The sequence below is a fragment of the Miniopterus schreibersii genome (genome assembly GCF_964146895.1).
Source record: "Miniopterus schreibersii genome assembly, chromosome: 6".
Lineage (NCBI taxonomy): Eukaryota > Metazoa > Chordata > Mammalia > Chiroptera > Miniopteridae > Miniopterus > Miniopterus schreibersii.
The window spans coordinates 53,404,804-53,424,465 of NC_138107.1; the positions used below are offsets into that span (position 1 = coordinate 53,404,804).

Below are 19,662 nucleotides of genomic sequence, written 5' to 3' on the forward strand. Positions count from 1 at the left end.
AAACTTTATAGGGCAGGTGGCAGTTCAGGGCATTGAGGTGAAGAGAACCTGATGAGCCTCAGGAGACTCAATCAGGGGTTCGATCATCCCCAGCCACTAAGTGATTGTGTCACCTTAGACAAGTCACTTCCCATTCAGAACAAACACCGATAAATAATTCCATGTGATGCTTGTTACTCATCTGTCAGCTTTTGAGGGCAAGGATTTTGTCTTTCATCTTTGCTTACCTCATGCCAGTCTAGTTCCTGGCATATGGTAAGTGGCCAGTGTTTCTTCAATGAATAAATGAATTAATTTTTCTGTGTCTAGGTTTTTCCTTCTGTAAAGTGGGAAAACCAGTACCTCCCTAGAGTACATCATTAATGTGATAGTAAATGTGAAAGCATTCTGGAAAGTTCTTAGTATGCATAGAGGCATATAAGTATTATTCCTTTCAGCGGTAAGGGGATCAGGAGGGCAGTGAATTAACTGAGGAGCAGACACTTGGATATAACACTTGGATATAACAGAATTGAAAATTTTCCTTCCTCTCAAAGACTTTGTCTTTGGGTAGGAAATAGCATCCTAGTGAGTTGCTTTTCCTCTCTGAGTGCAGATCACTTAAAAGGTAAATGAAAACATTCCAGAAGGATTTGTTTTTAGTATTTCTGAGCATTTGTTCAATTTTGCTTATTACATATGCATGTCATGTTGGAAATCTCATTTAAAACAAAATTTTACTTAGCTGTTTTTTTAATTTTTAACTATTTCTTCTGTCAACTGTTTTTTACAGCGTGGTTTATTGTGAAATGGATACGTAGCTTCCTATAATACTGGGTGGGCAGAAGTAGTTTTACAGTTCGTATGGAAAATAGTACAATAATAAATAATAATACAAGAATAAACTCTGTGTTTCACATACTCACAACTGTAGACCTACTTTTCCCCCACCCTGTATATTTCTGGAAAAAATATATTCATGCTGATAACAAAAAGAAGTCCTACTTGCCTATTAGAAGTACTTTGACAGCTGCTTCTTGAAAGTCCAAATTATTTCCTTAGAATAGAATTAGAAAGAAATACAGACACAGTCTCCATGGGCGCTTTCTCAAGGCATAGGACTGGATAAGCAAGAACACCAAAAGGCTCACACCAAGATGCTCTTTCACTCACCACTTTGACGTCTCATCTGGACAAATCCACCTGCTCCTAAAAGACTAATGGAGAATCAGGAAAATTATTAAGATTGCTGATTAGTAAAACAAATGCAAGTTTCTGTGTGATACAGCGTTACTGAGAGGTGACTAATAGTTTTGTTGTTTATGTAAATGATGAACTATGACAAATCAGGGTTTTTGTCTCTTCAGATGGGTAGCCTATGAAAATCCTGACTTCACAGGAGAACAGTATATACTGGATAAAGGCCTTTATACCAGTTTTGAGGACTGGGGAGGAAAAAATTATAAGATCTCTTCTGTTCAACCCATATGTTTGGTAAGGAGACATATTTTTGTATGGGAATATTTAACTGAATTCTGGATTTCCTTCATGTGTGCTTCTGGTTCATGTAATACTTAACACCATAGATACTATGCTGATATTATTTTTAACAGTAATTGCTAATCTGGAAGAAAAAAAGTTTTTTAAAGATGTCTGCTCTACTTACTCTCTTCTAACTCTTCCCTTTAAAACTTTTTAGGATTCTTTCACTGGGCCAAGGAGACGAAATCAGGTAACTTAAAAAAAAAAAAAATTCTATTTTTTATAATTAGGGGCCATCCATTGAAAAGCTGAACTTATGTGTAAAACTTCAGACATTTGGGACATTTTGTTAGTTTTACACATTTTTATGTCTGAAAGCATAACTGTATTTTTAAATTAGATTTAAATATCTTAATGCTTGATACCATTGATTCATATCTAAGTACTTCTTATAAAATGCTCTCATGATGTAATGCTGAATTTTTATATCATTATATTGAATCAGAGTTTACATGAATGCACAAGTTAATATTTCAAACAATACATATAGTTATTGTGATAAACAGTAAAATGAGTTTTCATGTTAGCTGTGTCTGCATTAGACAAACATTTTATATGATCTCTTTAATATGGTCTCTCACTGAAGCCATTACACTTGTTATTTGGGCTTTTTACTGGAAGTGTTCAGACAGCCGTAATTACAGAGGCACAAACCCCACTGTAGCCTCCTTTACTGGCTTACACAAGATTCTAATCAGTCAGCACATATCTTCCATGGAGAGGGAGGAAAGCTATACTGTTTCCAAAATATAGTTTCTTGTAAATGTTAGAACTGATGAACAATTACTTTTGGCCACAGTAAAGCTTTAAAATGCCTCACGGCTTGTCGGGACAGAGTGCTCTATAGAAAGCTACCTCTGTTGTTGGATTGTGCTTTGATGTCTCTGACTTAAACAGTTGTGAGTGGTACAGCCAAAGCATTTCTAATTGGTATTCATGTAGAAGTACAAAATGAAAGGATTTATAAAATTCCTTTACTATCACAAGAGTTAACAGCATGTTTGGGTCACGTCCAATGCTGATTGAGTTAATGTGTTTGCAGAATAATTTTATGTATTCCCATTTACTTTTTCCAAGATTCACTTGTTTTCGGAACCAGAGTTTCAAGGTCAAAGTCAATGTTTTGAAGAAACAACAAGTCAAATTGATGATTCGTTTTCTACCAAGTCTTGCAGAGTTTTAGGAGGCAGGTAAGCAACACAGCGGACTGGCAGAGCCGTGTCACTGGGGAAAATAGAATTCACACATCAGCAGTATTTAGTGACACCTTTAGGTGGTTGGTACTAGATAAACCCCCCAGATAATACAAGTGAGTACTAAAGTGCAGGACCTCAGAGGACATGGAGACCGGTGTGGGTTGGGCAAGCTAAAGATCACCATCTCCAGGGATTTGGACCGGGCTCTGTCCTCTCTAGGCCTATCCCATCATCCGTAGAGGGGCTGAGTAATCTCTAAGGTACCTCCCAAGGTAGATGTTTTCCTGTCACATAAGGGGTAGGATAGGCGTTCTGCATGGCAGGCGAGTGCATGGCTGCGGGGGAGTTGGTGCGTTTGCTGACCAGGGAGCACACCGCCCTCTCTAGCTGGCAGGTCTTTTCACTGGGGGGAGGGGATACAAGTTTGGGAGGGTGGCATCAGGTCATGAAGGCTCCCCCCAAGCACATGAGTTTGGATGAATGCCATAGGAATCACAGCGGGAAAGGCATGAGCTTGAAGTGCTCTGCTGAAAACAGTGGTTTTACAAAAGCTTTTGAAAGGGGAGAGCCCAAGGTCAGGGCAAACTTGGTCAAGAAACCCTTGGAGCAACCCTTGCCAGGGGTGATGAGGAATTCAGTCGAATGATAATAGTAATAGTGCCTTTACTCATAGTTCTGTATGGTCTAAACAGCACCGTCATTTCGCTTCCTATGGCAGAGTGGAAAGAGCACCTTTGCATTCAAATGCAGGTTCCCAGTAAAGCTTCAGTCTTTATGGGCACATCCCTCCACCTGTCCCGGTTCCTCTTTGTCACCTACCCAACTTCATGTATTACCATCAGACATACAACTTTTTGTTCATTTATTGTCTGTCTGAGCTCACTAGAGTGTAAACTTCAAGATAGCAGGGACTTGGTTTTGGCCTCTATTCTGCCCCCAGCAATGGAACAGTGTCTGATACAGAGTTAGTCCTCGATAAGCATTTGTTGGATGAAAAGCAAAACAAAACAAAACAAAAAAAACCAAAACGCCAACTCTCCTAGGCAGACATGGTGAATCACCATTTTATCAGTAACGCTGAGGCCCAGAGAGGCTGAGCGACTTGTGTGAGTCACGATGGTAATTTCACTCCGGCCCAGCGCAGAGGTGTTGGGAATGAGAATAGAGGAATGTGAGAGAAATTTTGGGAGGAAATCAGCAGACCCAGGTGACTGACTAGCTGTGAAGGTTGAAGGATTTTCGAGAGGACCCCAGGGCTTGACAACACTTCGGTGGCTGGGAGAATGTGGCACCCGTGAGAGCAGCAAGGAGTGCTGGCAGCTGGAGAGGAAAAACAGGAATCATTTCACGGAGAGAGAGGTTTTATTTCCCAAATGCAAAGCTAACAACTGACTTATTGTAAATATTTGCCACCAGATTAAATGCAGAAAATATGTCCAGATATTTTTGAAGAAAGAACACTGTCAGCCACGAGCATGTTGTTTTATAGCAGGCTACCTCTAAAAATCAGAGTCTTGAACAGGAATCCTCCAGTCACATTTTGTGTGTGTTTGTGGTTTTTCCTCCTGCAGCTGGGTTGCGTACGATGGAGAACATTTCTCAGGTAACCAGTACGTGCTGGAGGAAGGCCATTACCCGTGCCTCTCCGCAATGGGCTGCCTGCCGGGAGCGAGCGTGAAGTCCCTGCGGTTTATAGATGTTGTGAGTATGTCACTGTGAACCCGGCGTGCCGGACACGCGCGGCCCACACAGTCAGGCAGAAGCGAGTTGCAGCAGAACTTCCTACCCTGTAGCTTTTGAGCTCTTTTTAGATCTTTAACATGTAAATTGTTTTTGTTTGCTGTTTTCTCAGACTGAGGCAGTGTTGACTCGGTCATGGCACACAACCATCCTGGGTCGTTCCCGGCCCCTCGCCTGTTTGTCCGTCTCATACCCGATCCCTCTTTCACCCCTCTCCCCTTTACAGACACCCCTTGTAATGCGTGTGGGACACGGCTTGGATATTCTTATAAAAAGTGTTTTTAAAAAGCCTCTATATAGACTTTTGATTTATATACAGCGTGATGCTATAGTTCTCACTGCATGATAGACATAACTCAGTACCTGATTTTAAGAGCTGGCCACTGTGCTGTTTGTATCTCTACTGATTCTAACCGGGGCAAGCATCCCATCGCCGTGCTTTGCTCGTTTTATTCTCCTCTGTGCCTCCCCATGAGCCTGCGGAGGTCTCTTGGGCACACATATTAGGGAGTGGACTCGCTGGGTTTATGTGCGTGAATATGCAGCTTCACTAAGTGCTGCCCAGCTCTACCACTTCAGGCTCTTGCTGGCAGTGCCCGTGGGTTCGTTTTCCACGTCGTTGCCATTACTGAGTACTCTGACCTCCTACCTTTGGAAGGAATTGGGTAGAAAGTATTCCCTCATTGTTAATCTGTGTTTCACTATTGGAGAGGTTGGTATCTCATGTACTTACTAGTCATTTGGGTTTTCTGTTCAGTGGATTGTCTGTTTATATCCTTTGCTCAGCTCTTTATAGTTTCCTGTATCTGTTGTTGTTGTTATTGATTTGCAGAAATTACTTATAGTTTTAAAATCTGTTATGCTGTTGCCCTAGCTGGTTTGGCTCAGTGGGTAGAGCTTCGATCCATGGACTGAAGGGTCCTGGGTTTGATTGTGGTCAAGGGCATGTACCTCGGTTGCAGCCTCAATCCCCGGCCCTGGTCAGAGCTCATGCCGGAGGCAACCAATGAGGCTGTCTCACATCATTCTCTCTCTCTCCCTTCCACTCTCTCTAAAAAGCTATGGAAAAAATATCCTTGAGTGAGGATTAAAAAATAACACAAAACCTATTACGCTGTTGTTTTTGAGATTTGCAATCAAGTGACTTCTCCCGGTTTATCACGTGTTAATACAGATTATAGTGCCCCTTCTGAACAGAAATCTTTACTTTTGATGTAGTCAAAGCAATATTCATTAGAATAAAACTGCAAGGTAATGTTCAGATGTTAGTCTGAGTGTGTAGTTTTGGAAAGATTTTAGTTTTCAGTAGCTGATCTCTCATAAAAAGTTTTAAACATATATGGTTGATTTTAGTTTTAAAGGCAGAAAGAATTTATGTGAGTTGGTTTTATCTCATCCTTGCCTGCATGTTCAAATAACTAAAATGTTGACCTTTATTGAGATGTGAAAATAGCAGTGAAACATGGAATGATGTGGTAGGATTCATTAGCCTTCAGATACCACACAAACCACCTTTACACAGTAATCTTCTGTTTACTGGTCAACAGAATCTACGTGTCAGGGCACATTCACATAAACGAAGCAGTAAGGCCCACGCCCTTGCCGCAAAACTTTAAGCAGGTAGGGAATTTTTGATGTATCATTTATGATTTTAGGATTATTATCATTAGAGCTTGGTCTAGGGTCATAAGGATCTATAATTTGAAAATAAATGACAGTTTGAACATAGGGTTTCCATCCTGTAGTTTTCTCTCCTCCTAATATTCCTCCAGGAAAGTTTGGGAGCATGAGTGCACAGAATCATTGTCTGTTGACAATTAAAACAAAGAAGACAGTTGAAAATGCATACACTAGACCCGAAGACTGCAATAGCCCTCTGACCTTCACCATTTATGTCCATAGCTTTCCAGTCCCAGCCCTTCCTTATCACAGTAGAAAATGGCAGGATTGAAAATAAATTCATTAAACATGTCACTATTCCAGGCGTATATACCCATTCCTTTGTGCCTGGGATATCCCCCACCCTTTGTAGCACTATTTACATTTACCTGCCTTTCCATGCAGTAGGAAAACTCCCTGCCCCCTTCCTTCCTATATTTAGCTCTGGAGCGTACAAATACCCCGACTTCCCGGGAAAGGGTTTATGACAGGCCAAGCCCGGCCAGATATCCTGCTGTGTCCTTGGAACAAAATGATTTTTGCATAAGCTCAAGTTACTATCAAAGATGAGTAAACACAACATTATTTTTGTTCCTAAACAGGAATTGTCTGAACCAACAATTATTCTTTTCGAAAGAGAAGACTTCAAAGGAAAAAAGATTGAACTTAACGCAGAAGCAGTCAACCTCCGATCCCTAGGATTCAACACGCAGATACGCTCTGTTCAGGTGATCGGTGGCATGTAAGTGCGTTACCTACTTGCTTATTTAGTAAGAGTCGATTTTAAAGATTAAGTTTGGTCATACTTCTTTCTCTCCTACCTTACCTTAAACCCCTGCTATTTTCTGTAAGGGTTAATAATTATGCGCCTTCATAGTGTACCCTTCTCATTGGGAAAGGCCATGTGTGAGGCATCTCTCATCTCTTCCTCCACATTTTTAGTTTACTTAAGATAAGGACTTGTCTTTAACACCTCAAAGTTCCTAGGGGAATGCTTTGCAAAGCAATGCTCACTACATTTATTGAGCACTTGTTTAGCAAGTAAGAGCTCATTTTTCCTTTCCCTTTGAAAGACCAAGTTCCTTTGATTCTGGAGTATGGGTTGGGGTTTCCCTTTAACCAGGAGTGACTGGCAGATGCTGTGCACTTAAAGGTCAATATGGGAAGATTTTCCTCAACTTTGAGTAATTTTGAAATTAAGATGTAAAAATGAGTAAGAACTATCAATGTAATAAATGCTTTTAAGAAAGTATTTTTCTTTCACTCACAAAAACAACAGGTATAGTCTACCTGTATGCATCAAGTGTTGGAAGGGACCATAGCTGCTTAAAAAAAATTATTTGGGTGCTAGAATTGTGGGTGATTTTTTTCCCCAGCAGGTTTTGAGCTCCAGGATTAAAAGTCGAGAACATTCTTCCCTGATGTGACACACCGGCCAGAGGAAGGCTGCTGGCCACATGCCACTATGTGTGGGAGCTCATAACCTCGGGTGGGCACCCGCATCTCCGGGAGCCCTGGGTAGCTTTGGCAGTTTTCTGGATTGAGGAAGATTACTCCCACTTTAAACTAAAATTTGAGTTATTTTTTATTTAATTTACCACGCACTAAGAACTTTACGAATATTAACTATTTACATAACAGATCCATTATTACAACTGGAAATGTTTTGTGAAACATAGGACTACTGGGCTGTCCTGCTGAAAGACTATTAGCTCGATTTCATTGCCTTAGTGGAGGAAAAACTTACCTATTTCTCTTCACTAGAACTTTGTGGCATAATTATGTACCAAGAATTTGCTATTTGTTGAGAAACGGGTGTTTTAGAAAACAAGGTAGTCCCTCCCACCACGTATATTTAAAGTATAAAGCTCAGTCTAAAAATTGGAAACGTTCTAAAACTGTAATTGAGGCGCGTTGTCAAGTGGATACTGCCGCTTACTTGCAGTTATCTACCTTTCTCTTTGCAGATGGGTTACTTATGAATATGGCAATTACCGGGGTCGGCAGTTCCTGCTGTCACCAGCAGAAGTACCTAACTGGTATGAATTCAGTGGCTGTCACCAAATAGGTTCTCTACGACCTTTTAATCAGGTATTTTTTTCTCCATGCTTTGAATAGACTCTTCTCTGAATTATTTTTAATTTTTGGTAAATGTAATTCAACTTTTGAGTTTCAATTTTAAGTTTGAAATTTGCCCCTCCTGTCATCACCCTGAATTTCTGAATTTGGGCTGTTTCTGGTGCTAAGAGGTCGTGGCTGCTTTCAGAAATGCTATTATCACGCCTGACATCAAAACATGGCGGGTCGCAGGCCCTGGGCTGTCCACAGGCAGGCTCCCTGCCCCAGGCACTTCTTTAACATTTCATCAGAATCTTCTCAGCGAGAAAATCCTAAAGCCTCTGGGACTCTTGGGTATAGAAATTGCCCTAACTCACCCTCACCTTGGATTCTGCCCGTCATTGATGCTGCTCAGTGCTTCTAACAGTACAACTTATGTGATCATTGCTGGGGTTTTGTCTTCTAGAAACGAATTTATTTCAGACTTCGAAACAAAGCAACAGGGTTATTCATGTCAACCAACGGAAACTTAGAGGACCTGAAGCTTCTCAGAATCCAGGTCATGGAGGATGTCGGTGCTGACGATCAGATCTGGATTTATCAAGAGGGATGCATCAAATGCAGGGTGAGCTTTAGGACGAGACAGAGGCCTGTGATGGCATCTTTCAAGTCAGTGCTATTTCACGATTCCTGGGGCACCTTCAGAAATAAACTAGGTTTTTCATGAAAATATTTCTTAGCTCTTATAGAACCAGTCTGCGGATGTAAAATGGGAGGTAAATCTAAGACTGATCCAAGATAGAGTATTGATATCTGTACTTGATTTTTATATAGTAATGGAAAATTATATAGTAATTTCTACTAGGTATAGAGATGAACTATAAGCCCCAGCATTATCAACACAAACCTCTCTTGGTCTGCTCGTTTTGGAAGACCTCACAGACTAGAATGAAGGCAGAGGAGGTGCCAGCCCGTGTAGACACAATCCATTTCCTCACTGTCACACCCTGGAGAGTGGAAAATGCCCCACCTTCCTCTCGCCTCACTCCTCCATAACACAGCTTAAGGGCTGCATGGAGTAAGAGTTTATGAGAGGAGCTCATGCTTCTGTTGTAGAAACTCTTTTTAACTTCCTGATTTTATAGACTTGACTGTTTGCTCCCAATTTTTTTCTAAACGTGGTGCCCATGAGTCAGCAGAAGGCACACAGCCTGTGAAGGGCTTGTTAATTAGGCCCGTGGTGCCTGGGGGAGAGTCATCCTTCCAGTGAGCCCAAGTGCTGTTCAGACTCGCACAGAAGGAACAGCAAGAGCTGTAACACAGGAGCGCAAAATGGCCAATTCTGCCTTTGAATAATCTTAGACAATTCAAGAAAAATGGAGCCTTTCATCAATGATTTCTAACAAATATTTTAGTGATTTTACTTAACAACTTTGAATTCAGTAGGCTGATGAGAAGTAAAGCAGCCTAGATCATCAGCCCTTTTATCTCAGTGTAGATAGTCCTTTCCGTGAGCATTTTCTTCAGCGCTGTTAGTGTTGTGTGAACATGTGACTACCATACACTGAAGCAGACTCAGAAGGACCACAAAACTCCCGCATGAAAACGTACTTTACTGCATTGGTATTTTCTTCTTTCTCCTTTCATAGCTGGATAGCATGCCTTTTAAGAAAATTTGACATTTCTCGTGAAAAAAAGACGAGAGAAATTAATAAACGGAATTTCAAATTTTAAAATAACAAATTGCCCTTTTAGCCACTTTAGTGCTACAACAGCCTTCAAAATTAGAAGTGCAGCCACATTCTAGAAGAGTCCAGCTGAGCAGAGGTGGTTGGGGGGGAGGGGAGGATTTAGCAACAGACCCAGCCTTAGAGGACAGTCATTTCCGGGAGGGAAAACTATCCAGTTCTCAGGCTTCTCTCACTATAAGACAGTCTCACAAAGGGCAGACGTCTCTTACAATGGACAGGAACAGAACTCTCCATCACTCGTGTCATCTGAACTAAGGGGCGTAAGGGTAAATGAAGCCAGGATCTAGGGTGACTTTAAAAATTAGTTTAAACAGGGAACCGGTAACACTTAAGCATATGTCCATCTCTAAGATACCGTGTCTCTGCACTAAGCAGATAGCCGAAGACTGCTGCCTGACGATTGTGGGGAGCCTGGTCACCTCCGGCTCCAAGCTGGGCCTGTCCCTCGACCAGAATGCTGAGAGTCAGTTCTGGAGCATGAAGTCGGACGGCAGGATCTACAGCAAGTTGAAGCCAAATTTAGTTTTAGATATCAAAGGTGAGGATTGTTTCTTTTATTTTCTTGGTTGTGTCTTCCTTAGTTAACTAAAAATCTATTCTTTACTTCTGAAAATGGTGTGTGTACTGTGACAAATAGTAAGAGATTACTTACGACGTGTCAGCCACTGTGCTAAACACTTTGCATTCTCATGACCTTCACAGCAGCCTGTTATTCCCTCCTACCCGTCCCACGCTACAGCCCCAAGACTGAGGCTCAGAGGATCAGTCCATCTGGCCTTAAGTGTTGAGGTGGAGTCTGCACATGGGTGGTCTTCAAATCTTCTGTTTTATTTTAGCAGCGTGAGATGAAAAATCACAAGCTAAAAGGCTGTGGTCTCAGTACACTTGATGATTCTCATGTCTATACATGTAACCTTTCATTGAAAAGATCTAAGATCTAAAAGGAATTAAACAACACAGCCAAGAGGATTTTAACTGAACATGTACTCAATGAAAATCCAGAGCAAACTGATGGTGCTTGGGAAGAACAAATAAATTTTGGGCAGTGTTTCCCAAACTTTATCTACATCAGAATCATCTAGAGGACTTACTAAAATATAGGCTATAGGCTTCACCCTCAGTTTCTGATACAGTAGGTCTGGGTTGGGGCCTGAGAATCTGCATTTTTAGCAAGTTCCCCTTACCACTAGGAGAACCTCTGATGATTTAAAAACAACATAAAACAAAAGTGATTTTCTAACATAGACATGGGAATTCAGTAAACTCTTGTTGCTACTGACAAGCACATGAAGAAGTGTGTTTTATTTATGTCCTATGGGTAATTTTGCGTTAAAACATTAATGGAGACTTTCTATTTCCTATCAGGAAAGCCAACACGATTATGTTTATAAATTCAGTGAAATGGTTATAATGTAGCCTTTACTATATCACATACTTCATTTTTAAAAATTGCTAGAAAACTGGTTCAATTTTACTTTAACCATGGCTCTCGGCCAGGCTGTCATTAAAAATTGATATAGGGGTAAAGAAACAGCTGCAACTTGGTTTTAAAATAACTTCTCTGGATGATGGAGAGTAAACCTGAACATTTTCATCAGGGGCTTTGGTGACTGCATGGGGAGCAGAAGTGGGTGTCATGGATCGAGTGGGCAGCCCACTTAATACTGGGATTAGAATTCACGAAGAACCTGAGAGGCTGGAAAGGTGCTCAGGGGCAAACTCAGCTTGTGAGGCAAAGGCAGAGGACACTTAGGGAGCACAAACTAAGCGACATGTAACAGGCTGCATGGGGGCCAAAACCACACATGAAATGCAAGATACAAGAAAATAGATGTAACATTCAGAAAATGAGTGGTAATATAAATATCTCCTTCACATGACATTAGGTACAAGATTTGTCATTTGTGGACATTCTACAGATGATCAACCTGAGGTTCAGACTGGTTAAGAATCGCTGAACCAGACCCTTTTTTATTCTTACTTTCATCAATCTGTTGAACTGGAGGTAGTTTCAAAACCTCTAGAAAAGCCAAAGAAAGTGACTACATTGGAAATGTTGTTTTTTTTCCCTAAAAAAATGGATTCATGTTTTTTACAAATGTGATGAGCTGCTTCTGTCCAGGGTTAAGGTCAGTTACCCTCATGAGCTAACTTAGAGCATTTTCCCTTTGTTTTTTTAAACATGTATTTATTGGGTACCCACTATGTGGAAGGGTCCAGGTAGAAAAATAAAGGATACTACCTTGGCTTCAGAGAGCTTCCTTCTAGAATCGCCAGGCATATAGGACTTTTCCGCATTTCCTACATTAACAGTTGACCAGGAGTAAGGATACCTGGCTTCCAGTTTTGACTCTGACAAGAACTGTGGGACTCAAGGAAGTGCCTCCTTAGTGCTTTAAGTTCCAAAGTCCCTTCCTAAAATGCACGGAAGTTGGTCAAATGCCTCCTGAGTAAGGATAATGTTTGTATGCTGTGAATCCTCAGTCTGTCTAGTATGTAGCTGCTGCCTTAGTCACTTGGTGGCTTGTTAAACAGCATTTAAATCTCAGAATGGGAGAACGGTGCCATCTCGTGGACATGAGCAAGTAAGGCCACACGTCCCACAGACTGTGCAAAGGAAATACAATTACATCTCTTTGGTGCACTTTATAGAAAACTGTAATTGTCTTTAGCTACAACTATGGAACCATGTGTTACCTAACTATGTTGCTATAAGATTTACAAGACCTGTCTCTTGGTGTCTGGGGCACGAGTTGTTTTGGTGGACATTCATGTATTATTCCAGACCACATACATTATGACAACAGTGGGCGTTGATTCATGTGCAGTTTAAAAGCATCAGATGTCTGGGATGATTTTAATTCTCCCAAAGGAAGAAGAATGAATCAGATTATTTCTCAGGAACTTTCTAGTCTTCATGATTCTAATTAGAATTATGCCGTAATGTACACAAAAAAGGAAGTTAAAACACTATAACCTCAAAGAATGAAAGACATTGTGACCTTGAGATAACACTTCCAGAACTCTCAGTGGAGCAGACTGTGTGTGACTTAGTGGGCACTGTGAGGTTTGCTGGTGGTAGTAACTCTTTTCCACTGCAGACTTGCACACAGAAGGCCCAAGGCACACGCCCTTGTATTCCATCCTATACCTCGCTGTGTAGAGGCTCTAGATTACCAATGATGATAAACCAAACTTGTACAAGAGGAACACTGGATAGGAGATGATTTCCTTCCCCACTTATCCAGATCTGTGGTGTAAGTTATCAGACCTTTTGGATATACTGTAAGTGCTTTAAAAGAGAGTAAGGACATTTAACTCTTCTTAGCTTGAGGCTGAAGTATGATTTCATTACCAGTCACACTCACCCTGCAGCAGGTGAACAGATTTCTGCTCTGATGGAGTCCTCAGTGACACAGCCTTGGTGCAGGGACTTATGCTAGAAAAGCATAAGGCATCTGAAAGGATGTTTATCCCACATGGGAAAAAGTCAGATCACCCTTTTGTTAGAACTTCTCCATTAAGAGAAGACCATGAGGCTGTTTTTAACAACCAAGTATCAGAAATATCTAGTAGGCACCCTTGGAAAATACTCTTACATTCTGGTGAAAGGCAGTCTCTGGGGCCTGTACTAGTAAACCGAACTCAGCATCTGAAATGCCTTGACTTTATGCACCAAAGCCTGTGAGTACAGTAGTGGGAGTGCTGCCCATCCTCTGGGCGTCATTTAGACCTCCGTTTACCTAATTCAGCCATTTTTCATTGTTCATGCAAAACCCGTTCCATCGGACAACCATCCCACTACGCTCAGGTCTGTTTTCCTCACTGTATCTCAAAGCCATGACCCCACCACTGAACGTATTTCAGTCTCTTTGCTCCTTTTCTCTGCTCCAGATTCTTCCCTGATCCCCCCAATTTCAGGCATCTTAAGAATAATTGTGGACTAAGTTTTAAGACTTGAGTGGGAAAAGGAGCCCCAGGAAGTAAGAAATCCTGGGGGAGCTGCTGGTGCCCTTACCGTGGGACTTGAACACATTCACCCCCAGCGACCGACCTGTCCGACTGAGTGCCGGTCAGGGCTGTCCTCTGCTGTTTCCTGGGGCCCACGGCTCTGCGCCCGGTTTCTCCTACCTAGTTATTCTGGTGCTGAGGTGAACTATGTCTGCCGCGGCCCCTTCACAGTGGGCACATTTCCTTTTACTACTTTGCTTTTCCTTTTTTCAGGGGGTGCACAGTATGATCAAAATCACATTATCCTGAACACCGCCAGCAAAGAGAAGTTAACACAAGTGTGGGAAGCCATGGTCCTGTAAACCTGGACAAAGACCACGGGAGGAGTATTTCTGCAGGTCTCCCAGCTACCTTATTATAAAAAACAAACCAAAAAAAGGACTGCTCACGGAAGAACCAAGAGGAAGCCGTGTGCTCCTTCAGTAACTCTACATTCACTCTTGAATCATGCTGCCAGGACTGGGACAGTGGTCTCATCTCCAAAAGACTGTAATAGTTTTAAACCAATAATTTCTTCTTCTTTCATTTCTTGCCTTTCATTTCCTTTCAGCAGCTGCTTATATAGGTTGCCTCATTAGCAGCTTTGGGGTGTTTTTAAAAAAATCTTATCTCAAGATGTTAGGACTACGTACATTTTAAATGATTTCCAAAGACAGTGACAGGAGAGAGCACGAACAAATTCACCGACTTGGTGGACCTACAAATCCCTTACACTTTAAAGGGAAGGGTAAAGGCTGAAGTCTGTAAGGTAGAAACTTTAGCACTTGAGAAGTAATGTATTAGGCCTATAGTTTTGGTCCCTGATCTTCTATTTTCTGGAATCATAATTATGCTGTATAGCAAAGAGAGAAATTATATACTCATATTTTAAGGAACTGAATGAGTATAGACAAAACACTTTTCTGTTAATATTAAAAGTTAGTACATTTAAAAGATTTCATGTCCTTGTCTACTTACACTTATGAGCTGGATTTAGATTATTTAACTCACCGTGGGCTGCCTTAAGACTGTCACAAATGAATGCTGTTTAAAGCTTTTCTTACAGATGCTGCTGGAACAGTATCACCACGACCTAATTTATTACCCATCCCCACTCATCTATAACTAGTTCTGAAGCAATGTTATGCGATCCTTTGCTAAACTCAGGTCATTTAGCCTAATTCCCTACCCTTTCTCCAGCTGCACTGGCAGGAGGCCTGCATGGGGCTACCTTACCTGTAATGTTCCACAGCCCTGCTCCGGGGAAAGCTCTGGTCTCAGGGTATCGCAGCCCCTGTGGTCACTTACTTTGGGTGTGGAAGGCTCAGGAGGATGACCAGCAATTCTCTTCCAAAAGTAAAGGAAAGGAGGCTTTAAGCAATGCTTGTTGGTCAAATCTTAGAACGCTGAAAACCCTAAAATTCAGCAAGCATTTCAGTGAAAGTTGAAAATGTTTAACTGCTGATGATACACTGCCCACATGGTGCTGCTCAAACAGTGCATGCTCACTTTGAACAAAACTGCTGAACAATCCTTGAATGCCCTCTTCCTCTTTCTGTCCTCATGTCATTGTCCTCGTCACTGAATGCTGGTGCTCTCATCAGGGGAAGAACAAACCTCGTTTCCTTTTCTTCTGTTCCAGTGTGTCCCTCACTCTAAAGTGTCAGTCCTCTCTGAGTCTGTGGTAAGCAATTATGGTCATCAGTGTGGTATCTTCAGTTTTAAAGTGATGCTTGTACGTGTCCAACAGCAGCCAGCACATCTGTCTTGTCCTGAGGTGTGTGGCGCTGATTTTCAGCCTTTGTGCATCTCATCCCAGTGTGGGGGCTAAGACATCCTACAGCAGTCTCTGTTGGAGTCATCCCATGAATAAACTTGTTTCTGGTTAACTGTGTTGATGAAACTGAACAGAGTCCTTTCAGTAGCCCTCATAACACTTCAAAGAGTCAGCTGGCAGATTAGAAACAAGTGTCTGACTGGTTAGGACAAGGCAAGTTTCAGGGGTGATGGCACATGGCAGGGAAAGGTTGGCTGACTCTCCCCTTTCCTGACAGTGGTGAACCGGTCACTCCACTTTTCTGCGTGGACACAGGGATGAGGCCCCGCCTTGAGTTTGCCCCACCCCGCCCCCTGGGATCCCTCAAGGGAAAATAGCTGAGACTGTTTCCAGCTATTCTGAAAACAGTCTTTCTTGTGAGATAAACCTGTAGTAGTGAGACCAGCAATTCCAGAGAAAAGCCCTCATCCAGCACACTACTACTGAGTGTCTAACAGGATAAACCAAGTAGAAACCTACTCAAACAGGCCTACACCAAAAGCTAACCTCGAGTGTCTAGGGTGCAGTAACGATGACTACAACAGGAGAGCGACACTCACCTCAAGTGAATGAAGGGCAGGCTGGCTTCAAGAGCAGCCGCAGGCCTATGGGTGAGACGCCTAAATGCAGGCATTTAAGGTCAGAAACGAGAACTGTGAGCCCCAGGGGAATGGTGGAAATTTCCATGGAAAAGTCCTCACAGAGGCATGTTTCACTTGTTGAAGGAGGTCTAGCCCTTATGCAAAATGTAAGGGTTTTAAAAGTAAGAAACTTTAGCATCACTTTCAATTTCTAAGAGTAACCAACCAAATCAGGGCCAGATGTTTAGGCCCTAAGAGGTTCAGAACTCAGAGGGCTGTTGTGACCACAGCAGAGCAGAATACAAATCAAAGGAAATCTAGGGCCATTAAAGAGGTGCTCACTGATGAATCTAGAAAGCGCTGGCCTTAGGTAAGCTCTCATCCATGCCGCCACTCATCCATATCTCACTAACATTAAAACAGTAAAATCAGTCTTAGTGACTAGGACAGAAGATGCCATGATTGGCAAATCTGGTGTGAAAGAACAGCCTGGAAAAAATATGTAATTGTCACTGACTTTATAGACAAGTCTAAGTATGGCCATTTTCCTACCCTGTCTTACTTGTGTATCCCTTGTGCTTGGCAGGGGACAGACGTCTCAGCAAACAGGAACTTGGGGATGTAGGCGGGTAATGTCAGAAAGCATTCTGAGCAGGTAGAGTGATGGCGAAGTGTGGTGGTGCGGCTACAAAATCAATCTCTGCCCTGCTCAGTTCAGAAAATAAAAAATTACTGGCAAAAGTGGTCTTTTTGTTTGTTTTTTTAAACTTATATCATGAAATGTATAGTCTAATCTGGAAAGGGATGGCTAGAAAAAGTCTGGGCCCACAGGCACCCACCAAATAAGAGAGCCAGTAAACACTAAATTGAGTATTTATTTAAATGACGTTAATTACAGTCTTGCCTCGTGCGTGTCCTCTTTCCACCTTCAGAAAGGCTTCTGGAACTTTAGAAAAAGGAAAGGTTTTTTCAATAACTGGTTGAATCTGTAAAACACAATAAGAGGTTGACTGGTGGATAAGAAAACCAACATCCATCAAGACAGGTGGTGTCTGTAATTAGTTTCTTCACTTAGACCAGGAGTGGGGAACCTTTCTCTGCCAAGGGCCATTTGGGTATTTATAACATCATTCACAGGCCATACAAATTATCAACTTTAAAACTGGCTATGAAAAAAGCTCCTAGATTTATTGGGTTTTGGGTCCCGCCTGCGGTTGCCTTGGCAGGGCCAGACCAAATGATTTGGGGTTATATATGGCCCACGGGCCAGACATTCCCCACCCCTCAGACCCAGTCTCTCTCAGATCTGTCCTGTGCATCTGGCTTAGGAGCTCTCTGCCAGGCTGTGACTGCGGTGACTGCTGCCCCTGCTCCTGTCTGCTCCTCTCTATAAGGTAGCCCAGCTCCACCATCGCTCAATCTAACTTCTGCTTTATGGTGGTCATGTCACTCTCCTAGTCAAAAATCTTCAACAGCTCCCAAATCCACATTCAGCGGCCACCACCCTCCCAACCTCAGCCCTCATACGCAGTCTCCACGCTTCACCAACATGGTCTGCTTGTCACTATCTTGACGTGGTGTGTTTGTGCCTCTCTTCTGTGTGTTCTACCACCCTCCCTGCCCAGGTCTCATACCACCCTTCCTGACCTCTCAGTTGGCAGAGTTCTCTCTGAACTGCTACAGGACCCATGTGGCCCTCTTCATGGACTGCTTGTTACATCTGAGTACACGTCTCACCTACCCTGCTGTGTATGGTAAATACCAAAGAGGGAATCCCAAGAGTCTTGCTGTATGTATCCCTGTGGCCCCTTCACAGGCAGTGCACTGAATGAGGACAGATTTTATTTTAATTTGTTAACTGTTTGGCATATCTACTTGACCAGAGCTTAGAGTACCTGTGGTATAGGCCACCTCTTCTGTATCGTCCACAACACCCAGAACAATGCTAGGCATGTGGCAGGAGCTTAATAAATATCACTTATAATCAATGACCAAGGAGGCAAGAATATACAATGGGGTAAAGACAATCTCTTCAATAAATGGTATTGGGAAAACTGGACAGATAATACAAAAAAATGAAACTACACCATCTTTTTACACCATATACAAGAATAAATTCAAAATGGATTAAAGATTTAAAAATGTAAGACCAGAAACCATAAAACTCCTAGAAAAAAACATAAGCAATAAACTGTTTCACATCACTCTTAGCAATATTTTTTGGATACATTTCCTTGGGTAAGGGAAGCAAAAGAAAAAAATAAGCACATGGGCTTACACCAAACTAAAAGGATTTTGCACAGCAAAAAACCCCCAACAAAACAAAAAGACAACCTACTGAATGTGAGAAGGTATTCACCAATGATACATCTGATAAGGGGTTAATATCCAAAATATATAAGGGAACTCATACAACTTAATACCAAAAAAAACACACCAAACACTCCGATTAAAAAATGGGTAAATGACCCCAAAACAAATTTCTCCAAAGAGGACATAAAGATGGCCAACAGACATATGAAAACATGCTTGATGTCACTAATCACCAGAGAAATGGGAATTAAAACCAGTGAGATATCACCTCACACTTTTCAGAATGGCTATCATCAATAAATCAAAAAACAACAACTGTTGGTAAGGAAAAAAGGGAACCCCAGTGCACTCTTGGTGGGAATGCAGATTGGTGCAGCCATTGTAGAAAGCAGTATGGAGTTTCCTCAAAAAATTAAAAATAGAACTACCATATGACCCAGCAATTCTACTTCTGGGTATTTAGCTGAAGAAAACCGGAATACTAATATGAGAAGATATGTACCCCTATGTTCATTGCAGCATTATTTACAAGATACGGAAGCAACCTAAGTATTCATCAATAGACGGCTGGCTAAAGAAGATATGGTACATCTATACAACGGGATATTATACAACCATTAAAAAGAATGAAATCTTGCCATTTGTGATAACATGGACGGTTATTGAGGGATTATGCTAAGTTAAATAAATCAGAGACAAATACCATACGATTTCACTTACGTGTAGAATCTAAAAACAAATGAAACATTAACAAACTCATAGATACGAGAACAAAACTGATGGTCACCAGATGGGAGAGGAGCTGGGAAGCTGGGTGAAAAGGAGAAGGGATTAAGATGTATAAATTGCCAGTTATAAAAAAAGTCACAAGGATGTAAAGTACAGCACAGTTAATATAGTCAATAATAACTATGTGTAGTAACTATGTATGATGTCAGATGGGTACTGGAAATATCAGGGTGATCACTTTATAAGTTATATAAATTTCTAATCACTATGTTGTATACCTGAGGCTAATATAATATTGTATGTCAACT

The 19,662-nt window shown here is 41.7% G+C and overlaps 2 protein-coding genes across 4 annotated transcripts in view; one reads left to right on the plus strand and one right to left on the minus strand.

Moving 5' to 3' along the window:
* The window catches only part of CRYBG1 (crystallin beta-gamma domain containing 1), a 156,658-nt gene extending 140,850 nt beyond the window's left edge, over positions 1–15,808 (plus strand). Inside the window, exons 14-22 of the mRNA XM_081141220.1 lie at positions 1,347–1,473; positions 1,679–1,711; positions 2,599–2,711; positions 4,289–4,418; positions 6,719–6,858; positions 8,084–8,207; positions 8,641–8,799; positions 10,301–10,463; positions 14,150–15,808. Coding sequence (XP_080997346.1) covers positions 1,347–1,473; positions 1,679–1,711; positions 2,599–2,711; positions 4,289–4,418; positions 6,719–6,858; positions 8,084–8,207; positions 8,641–8,799; positions 10,301–10,463; positions 14,150–14,238 — 1,078 coding nt within the window. The 3' untranslated portion in view covers positions 14,239–15,808. The remainder of the gene's footprint in view (positions 1–1,346; positions 1,474–1,678; positions 1,712–2,598; positions 2,712–4,288; positions 4,419–6,718; positions 6,859–8,083; positions 8,208–8,640; positions 8,800–10,300; positions 10,464–14,149) is intronic.
* Positions 15,809–17,167: 1,359 nt separating this feature from the next.
* RTN4IP1 (reticulon 4 interacting protein 1) overlaps positions 17,168–19,662 on the minus strand; it is a 37,324-nt gene continuing 34,829 nt past the window's right edge. For 2 of the 3 annotated variants that reach the window (XM_081141222.1, XM_081141221.1), the window contains exon 10: positions 17,168–17,298. In XM_081141222.1, the coding sequence (XP_080997348.1) occupies positions 17,191–17,298 (108 nt within the window). In that variant the 3' untranslated portion in view covers positions 17,168–17,190. The remainder of the gene's footprint in view (positions 17,299–19,662) is intronic. The other variant, XM_081141223.1, reaches the window with a different exon arrangement.